Genomic DNA, 23,396 nt, shown 5'->3' with positions numbered 1-23,396 from the left:
AGTCACTGTTCATGTAAAATTGTTTGGAATGTCAGTTTAAGGTAGGAGGATCTCCTTACTGCAGTGCTTTCAGTTACTGCCCTATTTCAACTCATAAATTCAAGCACTATTTCATTTCAAAGGGTTCCTGGACAGTTCTTCACCACGCAACAGCCTTCAGCTCTGGAAAGCAGTCACTTTCTATAGAATGATAGGGAAATGGGAGCAAGCTCCTTATAACAGAATCTTGGATTTGGAGAAACAGAAACTGTACCAACCATGGTGAGATGTGCAAATACTTCAGCAGAGATTCCTACCAATGCAGTCCCTGCCTGCACTGGGGCCGGTGATGGCAGAAATGCCAGTCACCCAGGGAAGGATTCCTGATAGGCTCATTTCTGCTGAAATGCTGTCTTCTCATTTTTTTTCTAAGATCAAAGGTAGTATCACTAGTATCACCACAAAGAAGTTTTAAATTGTGGATAAACATTTGTAAATTAGCAGTTTTATTTGCAATGAATTTGTGAGTGCAACCACCTCATTAGTTTATCCAAACTGTATCTCCTGCTGCATTCAGTCTTTAACTAGTGCTCATACGTCATCCCATCAGAACTGTGATGTACTTCATGATAGTTACAGTGCTTTTCAGTTAAATCTAAGAGGTAGCTTTTAATAATTCATTTACTGGATCAGAAGAACTATCATTTTGAAGACAGGAGAATCCTCTAAATAGAGATGACCACAGAAGCTTAGTTCTGCTGGACATGTCCAGATGGTGAATTTACTACAGTGACTACATCTGAACTGGGAATCTAGTTAACCATTGTAATGCCTTGATGAAAATAGCTTTTAGCATACAGATGGGAAGTTAGGGCCACATGTTCTTCATTTTCATCCCCATGCTTTCCACCTCCCCAAAGGAAGTCACACCAATAAATATGGAAAGAGACTGTAGACAGAGTTCACACAGCAGAAATCACCAGTCAACCTCAATCATTAGTTTTCCCAAACTAGAGCAGCACCCTTATATAACCTCCTTAAAAAGACTGTCAGTCACGTAATTTAAAGAAAAATGTATCATCAGTAATTAGAGTGGTAGCCCCAGAACCCTTGGATTCACCACGCTTCAAGTGGAGCAAATGTACCCAATCTCATTGTCTGTGATGAAACAGGACTGATAAAAATTAGAGGAAGAACTCTTTTTACACAACAGCTGGGACAGATGTTCATTTCATAACACTCAGAATATTTCAGGCTACTGTATTACAAGACAGCAGATGAGACCACACTGCTGTCCTAAGTTTAAGAAGCAACTCCCTAGAGCTGTATTAGGAAGCTTTCTCAGTTTCCTCAGGTACATTTTAACTGTCCCTGGCATCCCCCACTTAATTTTTTCCCATTTTCTCACTGGCAAAGGAGAGCTTGGACGGCCCTGGGGGAAAAATCATGAAGGATAATAAAAAGAAAATATGAGAAAGAGGAAATTTTTTTGCCTGGGGTCTTCTATCTATTCCAGCAGTTTTCACTGCAGGTCAGTAGACACGGCCAAGTTAGCAGATAGCCTCAAACATGGCTACCACCCACCTCCAGAATCATAAAAACAAATTTTATTTGCCATCCTTCCTTTTATTCAAAGGGAACTTAAGTAGAAATCATTAAGATTTCATCACTCTCAAGTGATCACAACAAGTGACATTACAAGTGTTAATGCCATTTGTTACAAGTGTTAATTTGCCAATTATGTTTCCAGCTCTTGTTTTATGACTTCCAACCCCATGCAGGACAGGACACAGGGATTCAGACATACAAAGCCAGCCTTACCAAGGATCAAGCTTTCAGCCTTCTTGTTCCTAATAGGGTCATTTATGGAACAAATGCTACTAAGATAGGACATACACTATTCTGACTAAGTAACTCCATACACCCACTGAAACAAATACAAGACAGTATCGAGCTGCACGCCAGTATATGTGAATATTCCAATATCCTCTTCACAAGACAATTAGAATTTATCCTAAATGTGCACAACTGGGTATGAATGGGGAACACCTGTAGTGCCACAAAGAACATGCACTCCTGAGTCCACAAAGTCATTCTTTCCAATATGCTGCATTGCACAGATTCAGGTCATACTGCTTACAGTGAGATACTGTGCAAAACAGTGAAGGATCATGATTCGAGTGGCAGAATGAGATTGAAAAGCAAATAAATCATATTCACTCCAGAAAGAAAGTCAGTAAATCTCATCAGCAGCTGAAAGCAAAGTCACTCATGGTACCCAGAATTCCCTGCAGCAGTGAAGCATCCTCGAGTGCAAACAAACCACTGAGCCACTTGGACAGCAAATGCATGTAACAAATTCCTACTGTTGGAAGTAACTCAAGACAGTTATTTTAGACCTGAAATGTACTTCTTCCTCTGAGAAGGCACCTGGGTGGAGACTGGAGCTTGGTCTTACCAACACATCGAGTTCCATCCTCATTGGAGTGGTAGCCTCTGCTGCATGTCAACATGTTCCTCTGGCAGGTGTAAGACCCAACAGTATTGATGCAGTTGAACCCTGGCTTACATGGCTCAGGAAGAGATGTGCATTCATTAATATCTAATGGGGGAAAAAAAAAAGAAAAAAGAATTAGAATAGTGAGAGAAGCTATTTAACCTTTCAGGTCTGTTTTCTTCCAGCTGTCGCTTCTTTTCCTTCATTTCAATTTATTGTTCTCTGAAGATAAAAGCTGAAGGAGGTCTGCTATGATAGCAGTTTAAAATTCAATATGCAAGTGTGCGTATCTCTAAGAGAGCAGCAATGTTTAACTTCACAGCAGATGTAAAGAAAAATACGTGCAGTCAATGCACACCCCTTGAACAGGCTAAAAGGGAGAGAAGTTTGGCAGTGCTGCTTTACGTGTGATTGGTCAAACTTACCAACACAGTTTCCTTCAGGATCTTGTAAAAACCCATCCATGCAACGTTGCTTTGACTCACAGTAGAATGACCCTTCTGTATTCTGACAAACGAAGTTTACCTTGCAGCTGTGAGTTCCGCTCTCGCACTCATCAATATCTGTTAAGCAGATCACAACACCAAATTGTGACTAGTCATTTTCAATAGACTTCCTGGCTTGTTTTTAACTTTACTCAGAAAGGAAGTTAGGAGGCATCATTTAAATAAAATATCCAAAACTGCCTTAGGGAGAATTGCTGTGTTTGTTCTTCAACAGCCACTTCAGCACAAGCTTCAGAACTTGGTAGGTTGTGCCACGGTTTGGTGCAGGTCCCTGCTGCTGCGTTCACAGCATCTGTTGCAAACTACAAATTCTGAAACATCTGCAGATTTCAATCCTGAAGGCTCAAATTAAAACTGAGTGTGAATAAAACATATGCAACACTATTTCAAAAGCAAAATAGTCTCATACAGTTTACATACCTCAAAAATTCTAGGTACAAGCAGCTTCCACTTATTTTGATAATAAAAGAGAACCTCACATGAACAGGGCTAGGACTTCATTTTGTATACAGGCACACATGAGGAACTCCTCGTCCTCCAAGCAAACAAGGGGAGAACCACCAGCCCCCTCTCTTTCCATTCCAACTCTTCAGTCAAATGTTAAGGTCACAAGAGAACATCACCAGCCTCCCAGAAGATAATTATATGAATAACTCTTTCCATTACATGTATAGACTGAGATAAAGAAAAATGTGGAATTGGTGATTTCATAAAACTGCAGAACAAACCGTTACATGTGGGCAGTTTTACACTGAGTAGATCTGAAATTGCAGACTTTCCCGTAACTTATTAATTTTAAGGCTACTTATAATAACAAATTGTAAATTTTGTAACTTGCTGCAACCTAGCTTTAGGATTAGAGAACAATTTAGAATGGTAATAAACGTTAGATACGCCATATTGGTAATAAATGTTTGATATGTCACAGACTCTAATGGAATATAACTGACAGCCTAAGAAATCCGAAGTTTACTTATGAGTGCTATAAATAAAGCAAGAGTTCAGATTATTTCTATTTTACAATGTTGAGCTACATGCCAGGAGCTAAGTTCTTTCCTTAGGTACCTCCTACTCCAGCTGGCAGGAAGCTCTTGTGTAAAAATAATTAAAACTCTGATTTTGTCCTGGAAAGCAGGGCGCACGTGTCTTATGCACACTCATATACTGCAGAGCAACTTCTGCCAGGCTATTGCTGCTGAGCTTAGATCCTCCATTAGATCCACATACAGACCAAGAAGGGGGGGTGAGGGGAGGGGGTTAAAGAATAACTTCTTGACCCCATGACCATTCACAATGTAAATAAATGCAGACAGACATCCTAAACACAGGAAGGCCCACACTGAGCCAGCCCCATGATCTGTTCAGGCTGTGATTCAGTCCAACAGCAAACAGCATCAGACCCTTCAGAGAAGAGCAGAGCTTCCCAGAGTAGCACAGTATGAATTCCTTCATTACTGAGATCTCACTCTAACCCCCTGAAAACAGTGCAAATCCTACTTCACAAGGTTTCCTATATTTTCCAAATTATTTATAGTTATTGTTGGAAATTGCTTCAAATAAGTGAAAGTACTGAACAGACTTAAAAAGCCAAACATTTCCATGAAGTTCAGCCTTTTTTTAGTTCAATCCTGATATCACAGACCAGCAACAATAAAATGCCTTGTAATCCCCTCCCTTCCCTTCCTGATAAAAGCAATTGCTTCAGTGCAAAAACACTTGTCTTACCAACACATTCTCCATCCTTAAGTTCATAACCTGGCTGACAGCTCAGTTCCTGGAGACATTTAAATGATCCCATCGTGTTGACGCAGTACTCTCTCCGTTGGCAGGTGTGCGTATCCGTTACACATTCGTTGATGTCTACAAGAAATGGTTAAACAATTCAGTGCCTCATGTTTATGAAGAAGTTTGTCTCTTCCTGCTCTTGTTTGGAAGAAGTCAAAAGCTCAAGTCAAATCATTTATTGCAAAAGATATGCAGTGCGGACGTTGCCGCAGCGTTCTGATGAAGGACCTTCTGCTAATGCAGAGTAACATTAAGAGATACAATGGCAGAGAGATTTCCTTCTTCTCCCTCCTCCCCAGACATTCAGGGAGTAGTGCTGGACAGGACATGGAGAAGAGGGAATGGCTTTAAACTGAAAGAGGAGAGATTTAGGCTAGATGCTAGGAAGAATTTTTTACTCAGCAGTGGTGCAGTGCTGGCACTGCTGCCCAGAGATGTTGCTGCTGCCCCACCACTGGAGGACTCAGGGCCAGGTTGGATGGGGCCCTGGGCAGCCTGAGCTGGTGGAGGCAGTCGGCCCATGGCAGGGGGTTGGGGCTGGATGAGCTTTCAGCCTCCTTCAACCTAAGCCATTCTATGATTCTATGAGAGAAATGATGAAATACAGTGATGGGCAGAGGGCTTCCAAATTAACTGGATAGAAACCTCTTGGATAACTGAGAGTGAAAGCACTGATTGCTCATTACCACGTTTTCATAGCTCAGACTATGTATCAGTCCTGCTCCTTCTTGCTACACAGAGGAGCTGCTGGTGTGGAACTGCTGTGAGAGATAGGTACTGAAACCTCCTGCCTTCCTGCAGGTGGAGTCATGGAATGGATTTACCTCCCAAGGAATAATGTAATTGTAGCTGGATAAACATGAACACATGGAGGGAGGACCCCAAAGGCTAAATCAACTTCATAAATTTGTATTTACGTCCTTTAAAAGATCTGATTTCAGCAGGTAGAGCACTGGAAAAGTTATTTCAAGAATCACTTAAATACTAGATTTTGGAATGTAGGATACAGTTTGGAAAAAAATGTGCCACACGTTGTGATAGCTCTGATAAAATAATTTCCAATTCAGGTTTTGCTTGTTTTAATAGTGAAAATGAGGGATATCAAGATGAGCAAATAGAAGCAACAAGGAGAAGTAGAATTTGGGAAGAGAAACTTTCTCCCCATTCCGCACACACTCAAACACTTTCAGAGATCTCCATACAGCTAAGATGCATTTCTAGAACAAAGAGATGCCAAACACGACCAAAGCTACCACCAATCATCTGACTGCCCTGCACACAGAGCTGTTTACACGCCACACAATAAAGCAAGCATTGTTTAAATAAGATTTTTGCTTTGGCTGTAGAACATCATTCCCAGATAAGTACAACATCAGAGATATTAATTCCCCTTGAGGAGAATGAAAACAGGAAAAGCCCTGTTAGAAGCTTTTGTCTTCAAAAATGTGTCAGCTTGTTCTCTGCCAAACAAATGAAGAGCGGCACCACGATGTTTCTGTTCCTGCTGAAGTCAGCTAACGGGTGATGTGCACTGAGATTTGTAAAACCAATGTTAGCTTGGGGTCAATCCACTTTTCACTTATTTATGGGGTTGTTTTTTGGTTTTGTTTTGTTGATGGGTATTCTATTTGTTGGGCTTTGTGTGTGTGTGCGTGTTTGTTTTGTTGTAGTTAGCTATTGCTATTCACATGCTGTTGACTTGCTTTCCAAAGTCAACTTCTGCAGCAAGGTCACTGCTGTTGGCTGGATATCTTTCTGCCTGTCCCACATGATGGTTCTTCATTCACTGGCAGGTACTATTCCAAAGCCTTTGCAAGGTTATGTCTCCCTTGCAGTTTCCCAGTTTTTAACCAATACCATGAAGAGTAGACATCAGCATTCTCAAAAGTGATCATGGGGAAAAAATCAAAATAAAAGAAACTCACATGCTGAGAGAAGAACATCAACTGTGTGGACTTTTCCCACCTAACTAGACTTAGTTCTCCAATAAACTTGAAATTAAAAAAGAGGACAAAAATACCAATAAAGAGCCACTCAACACCATGTATTGGAGCAAGACTTGACACTGATTTAAAAGACTTTGCAAGGCTTTTCTTGCCAGCCACAAAAAGTCCCATATAAATACACTGTCAGCACAGCACTGCATTTTACAAACTTAGATCACTTCAGTATGAAAATTGCAGCAAGGATGAAAGCATGTTTGAAATACAACTTGAACCTATAAGAAGTCTTCCATCTGAGCAGTGCATGCAGGCAGGTAAGAAGAGGGTTAAGATTTCACACACACACACACCAAAAAAAAAAAAAAAAACAAAAAAAAAAAACTAAAAAACTAATTAAATTTCTTGTTTTGTCTATGTTTTTTTTTATTTAATTTCCAAAATCCTGAGTACTTGAGAAACCAAATGGAGCTGGTCAGAACGCAACTTAGGAAATCAAAAGCACAGAAATGTAGAAGACTGTACGCAGACTCTTTACTTTCAATGAAAGTTTTGTGCACAGGTCATACCCTGCCAACATCTGAAACCTAATGATTGTGACATGGGCTGAGATGCAAAGACTAAACTAGGAGCCATGCCACAGAAGGAGAGAAAAACTGCAGCATCTTTCCCATGCATTTCCGTCAATCCATGCTGTTGCTATCACCATCAAAGCCTATCACAAAACAGTGTCCCTTCACCTGAGGGTGGGAAGAGGCATCTTTGGTTAATTATGGTCCCAGTTTGTGTTGTGGTAGGCACACAAGCTTCTGAAGTAGCTTTTTTCAACCCAGGCTGGACCCAGTATTGTTCTGCTCCATCCTTATGGCACAAGGTAGAGGGAAGTGAGGTCTGACTATGTTTAGTTACAACCCTACCGGTTACCCATAAAAAAAAAAGTGCCCATAACTGATCTGGCTCCAGTATCAGAAACAACTCAACAAGTCTATAAGATGTTTGGCAGAACACTGGGAAAAAAAGTATATTTTCAGTTTCAAACAAATTTAATGGCCAACACTGAACAAGCACTGCCTTCCAGCATGATTAAGACTGTGAGTTAGGACAAGGTTTTATATATAAAAATGGGAAAGAAGAAAAAGTAATTTAGTAAAATATTAAAAACAAGTTTTACAGTTAATTTTTGAGAAATATTAACTCTATGTGTGTGGCAACATTCCTCACCTTATGTCAGTAAAAGCCAAAATGAAATTTAATCATATAATACTTCTCTTTCTCCTGGAACTGTTGTTGAGCACTGGGACGTATAAAATAGATATGCTTAGCTTTCATGCATCTAAGAAACTGACATTTTTGCAAAGGAGTATCAGCATTTACCTACTGCTGTGTTGGTTTTTTTGCAGCACTTCCTTCCACATTAGAGTAACATTTTTGCACCTTTTTTTTTTTTTTTTTCTTGCATCTCTAGCTTCTCATGAATTCTTTCTCTTCAAATACCATCAGCTCAATTTGTTTCACGGAACACACCTGTTTTATTTAGATCTGTCATTATTTTGCCACCATTTCTTAGTGGCTTTGCTGAAGTACAGTCCGTACGAGTCAGCAAAAAAATGACCACTCGCTGCTCACTCCAGTGGGAGGAAACGTTTGCATGGAAATAGCACAGAAAATACATCAGTAGTCTCTCATCAGTGTATCTGGGTGGTGGTAACGACTTTGCCTGAAAGTCACCAGGAAAAGCAACCCTTGTTGAAATCTCCCAGCCTGGCTCTGAGGAACGTGGGGCTTTCCTCCTTAAAGATATTTTAATGTCTTTCCACAGCATCACACAAAGCTGGTGTGAGCGATTCAAGCAGCTGGTGGCTCTTCATTGTGCATGACTGGATTTAGGGAATTCTGGGTGCCTGCTCCTGAGTGCACCTGGAATTATCAGCTTACAGAGTTTGACTAAAGGAAACTCAACAAAGAAAAGGTTATCAGCTGTTTTGTCGCTGTGCAAGGGCTGTTCTTCCCATCCCTCAAGTGTGCAGCTACATAATGAAAACAACAATTTGCAAACAAATGAACAAATCTTTCCTCCCGCGTTTGAGACAGTTCAAGATGGAGCACAGATCAGCTAAGCTGGAAAAGGACCCTTGGGGAAATATAGCTGCAAATGAAGCAGTTGAAAAAATCAGGAGGCACAAAGTGCATGTGGCATTCCTCTTTGACCAGAAAAGTAGGAAAAGTGCCAAATACAGCAAGCGTTCTCCAGGCAACACTCACAGAGCAGAGCTGCATAGGAGCAGGGAGAACATGGAGTGAATCTAGCCAGCAGGAAGTGAAACATCATCATTTCTTAGGTTGTTTAACAAGGAAACCTCTTGAAGAACTGATCTGCATCAAAGAAGCACAGAGCTTTGCTATTTAGTGAGGCAGAAGAGGATCTTTAGCTTTACAAATGGCAGCTGTAGCTTTTGTTTTATTAGCAATGCCTGAGGTGTGCCTTGCATTAGTCACAATAAAACTCGATAATAATGTCATGAGATAGAGGACAGGAAAGGAAGATAGTGAGTGGAAGGAAGCACTTGGCATCTGCTGCAGCACCTTCTGCTTAAGCTGCTGACAAGGGTGAATCAACTTAGCTTCAAAACACCGCTGACAGATGCAGAAAAGGACAGATATGTCACTAATGAATAGTCCAGGAAAAACACCGGGGGATTAATGGCAAGATCTTCAGAAGCAGAATGGAAGGTGAGGCAGCTCCTTCAGCTGCTCACTTGCCAGACCTTACGCTCAGAAGCGTGGTACCTGCAGCAGGCTCTGTGAAGCCATGAAGACGCCGTGCAGACCAGCCAACTGCAAGTACTGCAGTCCATCTCAGAAGCCAATATTTTATTACAAAACGTATCCTTCCTTCCAGTGGCATTCTCTCAGCCATTTATTCTAAACAAAGCAATTTCATTAATTTTGCATGCTTATCAGTGTACCTTTTGATTTTAAAAATCAAATTAATCCAATTTTCACAGTTTAAGGAAACCAAGAAGCTAGTAAGTCAAAATTCTACTCTAAACTATGAATCTGTATAAACTTCCCCCTCACATCCTCATGCCATATGATGCTCATTACTACACTGAGATCACAGAGCTTTAAAGGATAGGAAAGAAACTGAAGCTGTGACACTGTGAGAGTGTGATGGTGATAAAAAGAATGTTAAAAAATTGGGAGAAGGACACAGATGGAAGAAGGTGAATGCATTCACCCATGACATTGTAGCTATAGACACCACTGCTTTCATTAGTGACAGGTCTCCAAGTGCTCTGTTTTTCCAGGCGTTACTATATAACACTACAGCAGCTCAGGCCTGTGGAAAAGTACCCCCAGAAGAAATTCTTTCATAAGCACAGGTCCTGCCTTCTTAAATAAAAATCTCCCAAACACGCTTTTAAAAATAGATTAGTTTCCTACAAGAACATTAATAGCAGGGATGATATAGCAAAAGTATGATGCATCTTTGACTTTTATACAAGAAATTTGTGCCAGAATTATCAGAGGACTAATCCGAATTTTAGAATTCCAACATACTTGAACAGATCTTTTCCACTGCCTGGGCCTACTCAGACTGCTTTAGCTTTATTTATGAAGTTTTGCTGTTTCCTACGTCTGGGAATTTGGCAGTATGGACACTGTGCAAGGAGATCAACTGCTATGCAGTCAGTCCACTTCAACAGCCATCAGTACAGCCGTGTTCATCAAGGTTATGAACTTTTATGATTTTCAAGCAAAGTTATTTGTATCCTGAGGATGTATTGCTAAGGAAAAAGCTGAACAGCATACAACTCTGATGTTAAGTGGCTGAGCAAGCCGTGCACATGTGTTTTTACTAACTCATATTGAAATGTCATATGCAAAGATGGCTAGAGAAAATTTTAGCACAAATGGTTTAAATGCATTGCAGAGCATGGAGAATTATGATGCTGTGGTGAACCGTTTATACCTATCATCTTACCAACACATTCTCTATGCCTGTTGAGTATAAAGCCCTCTGAACAGATCACTCTGTGGTTGACACAGTAGAATGATCCCAATGTGTTCACACATAATTGTCCTCTGGAACAAGCGTGAGCACCTGTGAGGCACTCATCCAAATCTGTATCAACATGTTGCAACCAAAAGGGAGAAACAGAATTCTATTAGAACAGTTCCTGAAATGAAACAACATTACTTTCACACTGGAGATCTCTAAATGAAGTGTCTTGGAGCTACCACATCAGCACTTGCTATAAAAAACCACAGTGTTAGGCTGAACATACAGCTGGAATAAACCATCAGAGATCATCTAGTGCTTGCTCATGCCTCTGCGCCCTTGTCATCCCAGAAGGAGCCCTTAAAACAGGTTGCCCACGGAGGTTGTGGATGCCCCAGCCCTGGAGGCATTCAAAGCCAGGCTGGATGTGGCTCTGGGCAGCCTGGTCTGGTGGTTGGCGACCCTGCACATAGCAGGGGGTTGAAACTAGGTGAGCATTGTGGTCCTTTTCAACCCAGGCCAATCTATGACTCTATGATTAAAAGTAGGCAGTGACACAGATGTAACACACATACTTCCCAGGTAACATATTCCAGTGCATTATCACCTTTACCATCAAATACTTTTTAAAATGCAGATTATAAATGTTTCCTGCTAAAATTTAAACTCATTACTTCCAGTGACATTCCAGAATTTCTTCACCTCCTGCAGGATCTCCTCAAGGATTTCGCCTTGAAATGTCCCTTTTGATTCTGACATTAATTAATCAAATTAGCTTCCACCACACTTGAGTAAGCAATGCACAGTGGATATTTATCTGGCGATATTAAATTCCCATTTTCTTCACAGGGTATCTGGAATTCCATCAAAATGATTTGTTATTCAATAAGATATGAGATTAAGAGGGATGTGGATCACTTGTGAGCAATTCTGAGTTCAGAAACTTCTACTTGCATTTCACTGCTGGCTGTTACTGTTCTCATACTTATAGATTTATAATGAAGGTATGTCACAGGGTGTTGCTTCTGACTCCAAAATCTTTCTGGAGCAAAGACATCCTTTGTGACTACACAAACATGTCAATTTAAAACTTATATAATGTGAATTATAATGGTGCAGCCTTGAAATTCACTGTTCATCATGTGGATGCCTGAATTTCAGTGTCAAGTGAAACCCGGGGAGCTGCACCAGCTCACAACAGCACGTTCATCCTACCAGTGAAGCCTCAAATTTTCAAGGTAAGCAAAAAAACCCAACAGCAACAAAAAACCCAACAGTCAAAACAGAAAACTCAGCAGATCTGTAGCTCTGGGAGGGCTCCTCAAGGAAGCAACATGCCTACATTTTGCCAGCTACTATTCTCAGGAAGAGAAGCTGCACATCTTCAGCTGAACAGACATAGCCTGGGGAGAAGAGGCAGTGGGAAGAGACACCTAGGAGGGCTCAGAATAAGTCTGAGACATCAGGGGAAAAGAGCACAAAACCAGGCTTGTCTTCATCTGATAATAGGCAGACTGGATAGACATGCTTCAGAAGTTAGTTGAGAAGCAGTCCTGGTACTCCTTCTGCCAAATGCTCTCAAAGGATGTAGTTTTCTCTGTACTGCAATTCACAATACTGAAAATAAAGACTCCTTAAGGAAATACTTTGAGGTCAAAGACCATTGACCTCACTGACAGCACTGGTGGGCAAAGTAAGGGCAACTGGTGTCATCTAGCTGACCTTGTGTAAGGCTTCTGACATGGTCGCAGACCACATCCCTATCTCTAAATTGGAGATGGATGGATATGAAGGATGGAATTCAGGGCTGTGGTCAATGGATCTATGTCCAGGTGGAGCCCTGTCACAAGTGGTGTCCCCAAGGGTTCCATCTTGGGACTGGTGCTCTTCAACATCTTCATCAAGTACACAGACTGTGGAAATGGATTTAAACTGAAAAAAAGGATATTTGGGTTGGACGGTAGGTGGAAATTCTCTATTCAGTGTGGTAAGGCACTGGCAAAGGTTGCCCACAGAAGCTGTGGATACCTCATCCCTGGAGATTTTCAAGACCAAGATAGATGGGTCCCTACGCAGCCGAATCTGCTGGGGGGCAACCCTGCCCATGGCAGGGGTTGGAAGTAGATGATCTTTAAGGTCTCTTCCAACCTAAGCCATTCTATGATTCTATGATTTAGAAATCTTTTAGCCATGTTGTTGTTGAACTTCAACCACTTACCTTCACAAGAAATCCCATCAGCCATGATAGTATATCCAGACAAACATGAGCATACAACATTTCCTTCCACAACACTGCAGATATGCTTGCAGGGGCCATTATCTATACAAAATAAAATTGCAAAATACATTAATATCCACAATGCAGATCAGCTGAAGTTACAAATGGCTGGCTCATCAGAATATACTCCCATCTTAGACAAAGGGGAGTGCAGTTTGTAAACAACCTGTCCAGGAATCTCTAACCACTACTTACAATCCTCCTATTACACAGAAACACACCTGTGCCACCCCTATTGTTTAAGTTACACTGCACAGCTGAGGTGGTTACTTTAAACTAAATAGCAGGTGTGTAATAACCCTGAAATCAGAGTACAGACTCCAATTACCTCCTCAGGTTTCCCTTGATAATTCCTCAGGCTTATACCAGAGGTAAATAACCGAGGATGTGCACTGAAAACAGATCGGTGAAGGGATGTGCAGAATTTTATTCTGGCTCTTCAAACATTCCTCATCCATTTGCACATGCAATTTATCCCTCTGACATACCTTTACACTTATCCTGCTCTTCTTGTAAGGACACAATGAGAAGAGGCTGAGAAGGAGAGGCTGCTGGGGGGATAGTGGCTTCTACTTCCAGCCTTGCTACCTGTCCTCGCTCAGGATCTGTAAGGAAGGGAGGCAGATGTGGGTTAGGGGTGGCATCATATCCTCCAGGAACCCCACGGTAAGGGTACCAGTGCATTCATCCCATTTCATCATGGTTTGTAGGAGAAAACACTTTGATGACATGGACAACTGTCTATGAATGGAGCTGAACAGTTTGTTTTGCAGGATGCCAAGTGTTTGATATGAACAAGTGTAACAGTGCACACATGCAGAGAGCTGCAAGTTAATGGAGATGCTCACAAACACCACGGATACGGACTAAGGAGTTAGGTTGGATAACTTCCATAGAGTAAAATACATCAACATCTAATGAATCAAAATGCTAATTTTTTCAAATAATGGTTTATTTTAAGGATAGTGGCTGTTCTTCATTTGGAATAAGAAGGGAAAAAAAGCAGAACCCAAAGCAAGTTCAAACTCTTTCTGTATTTCAATAAAAAATGAAAAGCAGATGCTCACCTTTAAAAGGATACCCTGCAATGGCTTTTACAAAACCAAGAAAGAAACATGACAGCTGCTGTCATCAAGATTTCTAGCAAACAGTAACTTCAAAGGTATCAGAATGGGATTTTGGTTTGTTGGTTCTTTTTTTTAATTATTATTTTAAAGAAGCTCTGTTACATTGCTAAGAGTAATCCAGTTTCTAAATATCATCAAAATGTAAACTTAAATCCACATTTCTCATCACCCAGAGAAAAACATGACCCAACAAACAATGACAACAGTAAACGAATAAGTGCAAATGCTATACAAGTTTTAGGTTGGGAAGAGTGATTTCATCACAAAACAAACCACAGGCAATGGGCCACAGTACAAGAAAGACCAATGAAAGACACACAGTTATGGCCTATCCAAATGCCACGAGGCACTGGGGCAGCTAGAAACATAAAACATAATACCTACCCACAGGACAGCAGAGTGAGATTTAAAGATGTCTGATGAAGGCCTCCACACTCAGAACATGACAGATGTGCACATACACAGGGGAATGATGAGGAGCAAAAGGCCAGAATGCCACACCGCCAGGAAGAGCACGTATGCTTTAGACACAGATAGTGAGGGAAGTGCCCTGCCATCTCTCTTGCCCAGACTTTAATTGGACTCTACACGACACGATGACAGTTGCAACCCTTCTACACTTCACTCTTCCTATGCATCTCAGCTGTGTCATTCGCAGTTCTCTACACTTGTGTCTCAACTCAGCTCTCAGCTGAGCTCTGTAAACCCCTCTGCACCTCTTGGCACAGCCAGAAGCACTGCAGTCTTGCAGGTCTTCCAAGAATACTGACTCCTTAGATACAAGATTAACCCAAATCCGCGTTTCAACGGAGTTAGTAATAAGAGAAGCAAAGCAAAGCAAAACAAAAAACAAAGATAAGCTCCAGGTGGATGATCAAGCCAAATTTTGCAGAACTAAAATAAGAACCACTTTCTTTACCTCTTTTGGATCAGGCTCTTTCCCCAAAATTTTAATACACATAACAGAGCAGACAGCTGCTGCAGAAATGCTGTCAAACACATTATTGATGTAAGTGCTGTAACATCATGTTGAGAAGAATGACATAATGAATGCTCATTATTTGGCTTGGGCAGAAAGAATGTGAAGTCTGAGGAATTTTGTCATGGGATAGCAACACTTCTTTTGCTTGTTAAGTAATTGAAAACACTTGCAACTAATCTAAGGTTTCAACTTTTTGGGTTATCTGATTTGAAATCTTGCCATTGGAGAAGTCCAGACATCAATACAATTACTACACTATAAATGCTTTTTTCATGACTTCCTCTGCAATTGACATATTTGGATTTTAATGATTTAAGATAAAAATTGAAGTTCGGGAATTAACGCTGTGTGTCTGAAGCGAATAAAGTTTGTCTAAGGGAAAGCTAACTGTGAAATAGAGAATTACTCTAAGGAGAAAAGATACTCTATTAACAATCTTCACAATTCCCTGTCTGAAAAGTGGAAACAGTCTTGCTTTGAACACAGTAAATGCCCACCCTGATATTATGCCATAGATACACAAAAAATGAAACACAATCTAAGTTTCCTAGGGTGTTGTTTTTCTTGACATCTTTAACCAGCACAATTTCCAGGGAAAATATCCCTGTTACAAACTTCAGCATCTACAAAGAAGATAAAAAAAAAAAGCAACCCTTGGTAGACCAGTAAAGGCAGAAGAAGGCCACCATTATTCAGTGTTTCCTGCTCACGTTCCTCACCTGGAGAACAGCTGGTCCCATCTTCTTGCAAAGTAAATTCTGGGAAACACGAACACTTGTAGGACCCCACAGTGTTTATACACAAATGCTGACAGAGCTCCCCACCATACAGAAGACATTCATCCAGGTCATCTCCAGGCAGGTTATTTGACAGTTCGGCTTCATTACTGATGGACAGAGCTTCGTTGTGATCTTCCATCTCTGAAACTAACACAGAACAAAACATGCAGGTTCTCTACCAAGTGCTCTGGCATTAGGTCTGCACAGTGTGGAGCATTTGTTTATGCAAACTCCAGATACAGTAAAATCTACTCAAAATAGTCAGTTACTTCATGGACAGGAGAAAATGCATCCGTCCTGAAGATAAGCCCAATGTTGAATGCCCACTGTGTCTTTCAGTAGAGATGTATGGACAGACATTTCACAGGAGCCACAGAGAAAAAGACTGATGCTGCGAGGTCACAAGCTCCCCTTTCACCCTAACAAACACCACTATCACCATTTGTAACACTGTGCCACATTGAAGCCCCATCTGAACTGCCTCCATTGCAGAACCTCACTGATATTTTTTTAATTTCAGGAGCAAAGGTTAACCAGTTAGTCTGGAAACTTTTCAACGCCACTACCTACTTATTTATTAGTTAATTCTGCAGCCAGCATTACAAATATTCTGGGGCCCACTTAAAAATGACATCTTATCTATTGCTTTTGATCACTGGCAAAAGCACTCGCCATCTTTCATCTCTTGACCAAGTTTGGGGAGACTTCGTGATATTAAAATGAATTCTCCAGTGAGTTTCGCAGTCAGCTTGTCTTAAACACTTACGCATGAATTTCATTTCTCAGTGAAATCTCTGCTAAGTTGAAATAAATCATTACTTATTTTGACAAGAGAAAAAAAAAAAAAAAGAACAGCAGCACCATTTATCTCATGAGAAGAGAATGGACAAAATGTGAACCCTAGCCTATCCAGGAGGTTACAAAACAATTCATGCATGACAGGTGGCTGCAGAGTGATGCTGGAAGGAGTGTGATTTTGGGCTCAGGGAGAAAGCATAGCTGTTTGAGTTCCACATTTGTCATGCTTCCTTTGTCACACTTCATTTGCTGCAGGGATTTGACTTAGTTCTTCAGCACTGTTAACTTCACATGTTGAAAGAACAAACTAAACTTTGCAGTGCTTTGGGACTTCTCCAGTGTGTGCACCAGGACAGCTCCTGTAACGCTCAGTAGCACAGTAGGAAATCTCTTCTCTGCAGGTTTGATTGCTATCATAATGGATGGGACTACTTTGTCTGGAAAAAACTCATAGTTCATTTCACACAAAAGCTTTCAGGACAGCTTCTGCAAAAAGGCAATGACAAACTTCAGCTTTGGTTCTTACAAAGGATTGGTGGCTTCCTGTCCACCAATGGTCAAAAAAGATCTTTGAGATTAACAAAGAAAAGGAAAAAAAAAAAAGAAAAAGAAAAAGCTACCATACAGGTTGCACTCAGCTGGTCTACACGTTACGCTCTGCATGTCACCCAGAAGAAGCAGCACTTCTGTTTGATGTGCAGCAGATCTCTGTACTGAGCAGTTCGGGGGAATAAATCGCTAAAGGGAAGGTATGTTTTGAGGATTAGAAACACCTACATATATGTTTTTCTACTTCAAAACAGTTTTTAAGAACAAGTCTTGCTTCTGAGAGGAAAGGCAACTTGCATACTTGGTCTGAGAGGAAAGGCAACTGCGCTGCTACAGCATTACTATTTGCAGCACCTCCCCAAGTGGCAGCATGAGATGGAGCCTGCATTTGCAATGTCTTCAAATTAAAAATGGACACTTACTCTTCTCAGGTGTTGCAGTTGGCGAAGGTTCAGGATGCTTTTTTATTTCTGGATGGATGAAGTGATCACCGCCTTCACAGCAGGACAGCATCACGTGGCTGCAGGGGTAGCCCAGATTTATGTTGGACTCACAAGTTTTCCCCTCACTCCTTAATCGCAGGCCCAGATTGCAGCAATCACAGCATTGCTGAAAAAGAAAGAGATCATTAGTAATGAGGGTTTCATAAAGTCTGCTTCAGGGAAGAGCCCCCCCACACACCTGGAACTGATCTTCACTTTCTTTAACAGTGGAACATCTGGAAAAGCACTTAGGTTGCAAACATCAAAGCTTTACTTGTGCTTGTTTTTGCCATTCTTGCACAAGTGGATCAGTCATAATTAAGATACCCACAGTTTTGCTGTTGCACCAATTTCAGCCTTTCCCATGGAAGGATGTAGCAGTGCTACAGACTGCCTTTTTCCAGCTCTTACATGTTGCTTTGTTTACAGTATATTAGTACCAAAATAATACAGATACATACATCTTTGCATTAGATCTTGAAAGATGGCCTGTTGCTTGAAGCAATGTGAAAGAACTGTAAACACATTCCATAGACATGAGGAGCAGCAGCAGCCCCTGAGCTCTGTCAGCGACACTATTTCCCTTACAGCACATTGCTCTGCAGAACCACTGTGACCTTTACTTACCTGACTGTCCTGGACCCCATCCCACCAAAACGACACCCAGAGAAAGGCCAGGAAGTATTTTACGACCTATTTGCCTTCTGTTTCTTCCCGAGTGAATCCAAAGCAGCAGCTTCACTGCTAGGCTGATGCAATGAGGCACCCCTTAAATGCAGTCTCTCCTGCAGCTTCTGCTGCTGCAGGCTGCAGACAAAAACAGCCTCGTGCTTTACTCCAGCATGTATAAGCCTACTGCACATTTAGGCCAGAAATGTTCTAGACAAATTATATCAAACCCCATACACACTTCAAAAAGTCCATACTGTATGCAAAGCGGATCCTTAAGCAAGCAAGGAAGCTGAGGAACTGTCTGATATAGAGACATACAGAGGTCATAAGTGAATTGAAAATATTTGTCTGGATTTAAATAGAAGTGCCCTGACATCCCTAGCACAGAGATTTAAGATGCCTTCACTCTGATTGAATAGTTACAAAATTCAGGCTCCTTCCCTCTGCAGCACTTCTGCTAATCAACACACCCAGCTCAGCAGCGCTCATTTAGAGTTTGCAGCTAAACTCCAAGCACCTCTCTGAACCAAGAGAAGTGATTTCAGCCTACTCAAACATTCAGTCTCTGAGCAGACGTCAGACACATAAAATGAAGGCCATAACTCAAACTGGCACCAGTTAGCTATGTCAACGGAAAGTCCAAGGGCTGAACAGAAGAAACTGAACTAAGCTCTTCCTTCCCAAGAGAGAGATCTCTGACTTGAGGAGAGCGAGTAAGAAAAGCACTGTTGTAAGGGTTGGGCGCAGTATGGGAATGGAAAAGAATCGTGTTTCATGATTAACAATCCTAGATTGGCATCCGCATTAAAACCAAGTCTGTCTCCACCAAGGAGACAGGAAAACTTGCTCACCAGCAGCGTGACCTGCAGAAACTCTTCTGCTGAGTCACTTTCTTCAAGAGTCAAACACTGCAGCTTCAGAGTTTGTTGGGCATTTCACTGTGTGCCCTTGAAAACAGCTCATGCCTTATGTCCAGGATTTTTATTCTGAAAGCTCCCCAAACATCATTGATAGTAGAAGTTATTCAGTGCTCACGTTTGCAGACTTGTGCTCCCCTGAAGATTTGGCATTTTTCCCCAAGATCAGGCTGACATCTGCACTCAAATGCGTCTGTGAGAAGTTTACAGCACAACTCCTGAAGATGCTAAATTTACTTTTTGACTCTGAAGGGAGTAAACCATATGTCCAAATTAATCATTTTAAAGAAATCTAACTATCATAAGCTATGGTCATGATAGAAGGTTAGGGTTAAGAAAAACCCTGTTCTCATCCAGAATCTTCACATTCAACTCAATTCAAAATTCTATTTTCTGTAAATATATTTAGTTTTCATATATGTATTTCAACTTCCATATTCAGAATAAAAGGAGTTACATATAGTATATATTTCACCAAAGTGCTGTAAAATGTTGTAATTTTTGCCATGAAAAATGTGTTTTTTTCAGACACTTTTGATTCACAGTTATCCCATGTGCAGGCATCACAGAGGGCACTAAATCAGTCATACACTTTCGGGTTCACATATTTTCCAGATGAATACAGATGTCTCATTTTCCAGTAGAAAAATATATGCACCAAAAAGTTTCTTCCAAAAAGCAAAAACTTGAGCAGCTTTGACTTTCTGTACCCAACTTAGGGATTTCACCAGAATTCTAAAACTCATTTAATAACAGATACAACCGTTTGTTCACTGACATGGTGAATCATATCTTGAGAACTGTTGTGTCATTCACAACTTGCTCTGCTCCCACACGTTTATTACCTGGAAGTAAAAACCCTGAGAACATCACACTGGACTGGCACAAAGGACTGTTCTAGAAGACTATTTTGTGACTCGCTTCAGCTAAAACAGGAACGATGCAGTTTTCCCTCCCCACTCACTCCTAGGAACGGCACGTGCAATAAGACTTACTGCATGCCCTACGCTCTGCCTGGTATGCAAAAAACCCTTGGTGAAAACCTAATAATTCTATCACACTTCAAAATTATTTTGTCTGCTTCCAAATGCAGAAATTCTCTTTGTATGCTAATGGTAAACTCCAGGCTTAAGTAGACAGTAGTTTTGAAAATGACAAATTGTCAAAACTGATTAAACTTTAAACTCTGGAGTAGATGTTCATGCATTTTGCTTTTCCAGTGAACAGTTATCCACAAGAATCACCAGCATATAAGAACAGACAGAACTAATGAGTTTCCTGCTGAGACAACAGAAGCTGCACTTAAACTTAGATATAGCTATGTAAATTATTATCAGAGTGAAATTAATTCTGAAATGTAACCTTCTGTTAAAAACAAGGCAAGCAAGATGCTGAATCTTCAAACTGGTTTAAATTGGTTTGGCTCCAGTGATTCTCATAAAGCAAATTTCATTTATACAAGCTGAGGCTGTGGCTTGTGATTTGTATCGCTGGTTAATGGCCTGCCATGGCTTATGAACAAAAGCCTCCATCATCATCTAAAACACTTGTTCATCCAGTTCATCGTTTTGTTTAAATGAGAAATGAGGCTGAAATTCAATATTGTACCCAAGCAAACTGTTCAATAATGGGTTTTCCCATTATATCTTCGATTGAATTTTGCCCTGTCATTTTCTAAAGTCTTCCACCACCATAAAAATCAAAATGGTCTTTTCCGTTATTTGCAAAGAAGGGAGGCACAAGTAATACAGCAAGTTAAACCTTAAAAGTAGAGAAGAATGTAGTTCATATCAACATTACCACGAAGTTCTAAAAGAGGCTGCATCATCAGGCAATTGAAACCTCAACACTAACAGCCAAAAACCTGCTGTTCTGCATAATTCCCTTGTCTCACTCCTGCAACTTTATAGATTACTGAGCTCCATAATAATGCATCAAGAAGTTACTGCTAAATACATAAAACGAAGTCAACTTATATTCAGAAGAAAGCTCCAGAAGCAACACTGCAGCTCACCTTATATGATGATCCTCCGCAGGTATCGCTTTCCTCTGGTCCACACGCATCTCCCTCCTTTGCAGCAATCATGCCAGCCAGGCAGCTGTTCTCCTTGACGGTGGAGATGCAGCACTGCTTCTGAGCGATTCTGCAAAGGATCACAGAGGGCAAATGCTCACTGACGTTCAGAGGACATCAGGATAGGATGTAAAAAAAGCTACTGGATTCACAAATACATTCCACACATTCAATGCCTCTTTGACATAAATGTCAATATTAATATAGTGCAGTTTATACCATTGAGCTTTGCAGGATGTATTTTTTCTCCTTTCTAATAAAAAGACACGCTGATAAAGGCTCATAAGGTCAAGTGCTGAGGTCACTGTCTCTCAATGTCTGGCCATCAACATACCTTACATCTCACGCTTGTGCAACAGTCCCTCACTTCCTTCTCAGGGGCCTCCAGAAGGTTTCAGAAAAGGAAACAGATACCTTTTTCTCTAAAATCAGGGAAAGGAAAATGTACCTGCACACACCTCTTCAACAGCCACAGGACAGAAGCTCTGGATAGTACTAAGGACTGAGAACCTAAATTTCCTATGCATGTAGCTCTTCAATCAAACATGTAACAAGATTCACTGAAGGTCAAAATGAAACAGATTTGAATCACAAACAACAAAATTCCCAAATGAAATTTAATTAAATTGAGTTCATTACCTACTGACTTTGCTAGAGCCTACTTTAAAATCTACAGTGGATTTTCTACCCCCTATCAGAGAGATACCTGTTTTTGTTTTTTTCCATTCACATACAAAAGGCAGACAAAATGATCACCCTTTTCCTTTGGCTTTGCTCCCTGGATCAGCCCATTGACCCATGCACCATGCAGACTGGCGCACCTCAGGAGGGATGCCTGGTTTTGTGATAGCAAAGGGCTCTATGATGGGAAAAGTGAGAACTGGGAGATGCAAGCTACAGGGAGTCTCCTTGATAGGTTATATTGAAAAGATGAGCTGTACTTTGGGCATTTGTGAGAGTGAAATCATCAAACCTCAAATGAAATCCTGTATTTTCTTACAATTAAGGGTAGACTCTTGGTTTTGGGCAGATTTGGTGGTATGAAGGAATTGGGTGGTTTTTCTTTTCCCAAGAACAACATGGATGTCTGTTTGTTGCTGATGCAGAGTAACAGGGCATACTGCCTCATGGGGGTCCCTCATACTGGTGAATGAAACGTTTACAAATTCCAACAACCAGTCTCTCAAAGCAAAGCAACTGTCCTGCAAGAGAAATATTTGCAAGCAAACAATTTTTGTCAGTCAGATACTATTATCACTGCTACAAAATACGGTAATCCTTGGAAACAAAAGCTATTCTTTTCTAAGCATTGCCAATTCAGAGCTTTCAATCTAATGGATCAATAAAAAAAATTTAAAAAATAATAAAAAAGAAAGCCATATCTTTTCTTCCAGTTGGAACCAACTGGTGACAGCCACTTGGCTACTTTCAGAATGCCAGTGGTTGGTTTGTCTGCTTTACAACCATATGCTTATTCTGGATTCCATAAGAAAAGCGTAACCAGGCAGTGGTGTTTTGAGTTTGATTACAGGAAGGGGATTACCACCACCACCACGTTTTGCATTCTAATCTAGTATTAATTGCCAGCTAGATAAATATATGTATTTTTTTGAGTTATACGAATGCTTATTATCCAAATACATTCAAGAACAAGCAACTTACCTATTACAGCTCACCAGTGCAGCAATGCCACTGTACTAAAGTGATATGAGTTGCTAACTGCAATGAAGGGGTCAGCAAAGTCACGACCTGTACACCTGATGCTGGTACCACACAAACAAACATTGCTCTGCTCTGATAACACACTGCAGTCATGAGATAAAAACAACTAAATGGGGTCAGATGACGTTTCATCCAGACTGACATCCTGTCCTTAATACAGCCAGTGGTGCATGCGAATAATTTTAGATCTGGCTATCAGTGTCCCAGGGTTTCCTGTAACTTGCCTTTTTAAGTTCATTCATCTAGATGAATTTCTACTCTTTCAACTTTTTCCTGGTAATCCCAGTTACAACAAACATCTCCTAC

At 40.8% G+C, this 23,396-nt stretch overlaps 1 protein-coding gene across 1 annotated transcript in view; it reads right to left on the bottom strand.

Moving 5' to 3' along the window:
- Positions 1 to 23,396, bottom strand: part of FBLN2 (fibulin 2) — a gene marked incomplete at its 3' end in the record, with an annotated part of 70,419 nt that overhangs the window by 9,002 nt on the left and 38,021 nt on the right. The window contains exons 3-10 of the mRNA XM_079540470.1: positions 21,309 to 21,438; positions 17,646 to 17,832; positions 15,817 to 16,023; positions 13,477 to 13,593; positions 12,929 to 13,030; positions 4,708 to 4,842; positions 2,902 to 3,039; positions 2,438 to 2,581 (exon numbers count right to left, since the gene is read on the bottom strand). Coding sequence (XP_079396596.1) covers positions 2,438 to 2,581; positions 2,902 to 3,039; positions 4,708 to 4,842; positions 12,929 to 13,030; positions 13,477 to 13,593; positions 15,817 to 16,023; positions 17,646 to 17,832; positions 21,309 to 21,438 — 1,160 coding nt within the window. The remainder of the gene's footprint in view (positions 1 to 2,437; positions 2,582 to 2,901; positions 3,040 to 4,707; positions 4,843 to 12,928; positions 13,031 to 13,476; positions 13,594 to 15,816; positions 16,024 to 17,645; positions 17,833 to 21,308; positions 21,439 to 23,396) is intronic.

This window comes from Tetrao urogallus (genome assembly GCF_951394365.1).
Source record: "Tetrao urogallus genome assembly, chromosome: 10".
Taxonomy (NCBI): domain Eukaryota; kingdom Metazoa; phylum Chordata; class Aves; order Galliformes; family Phasianidae; genus Tetrao; species Tetrao urogallus.
The sequence above is the reverse complement of the archived record's forward strand: the minus strand, read 5'-3'. Positions and strand labels throughout refer to the sequence as shown.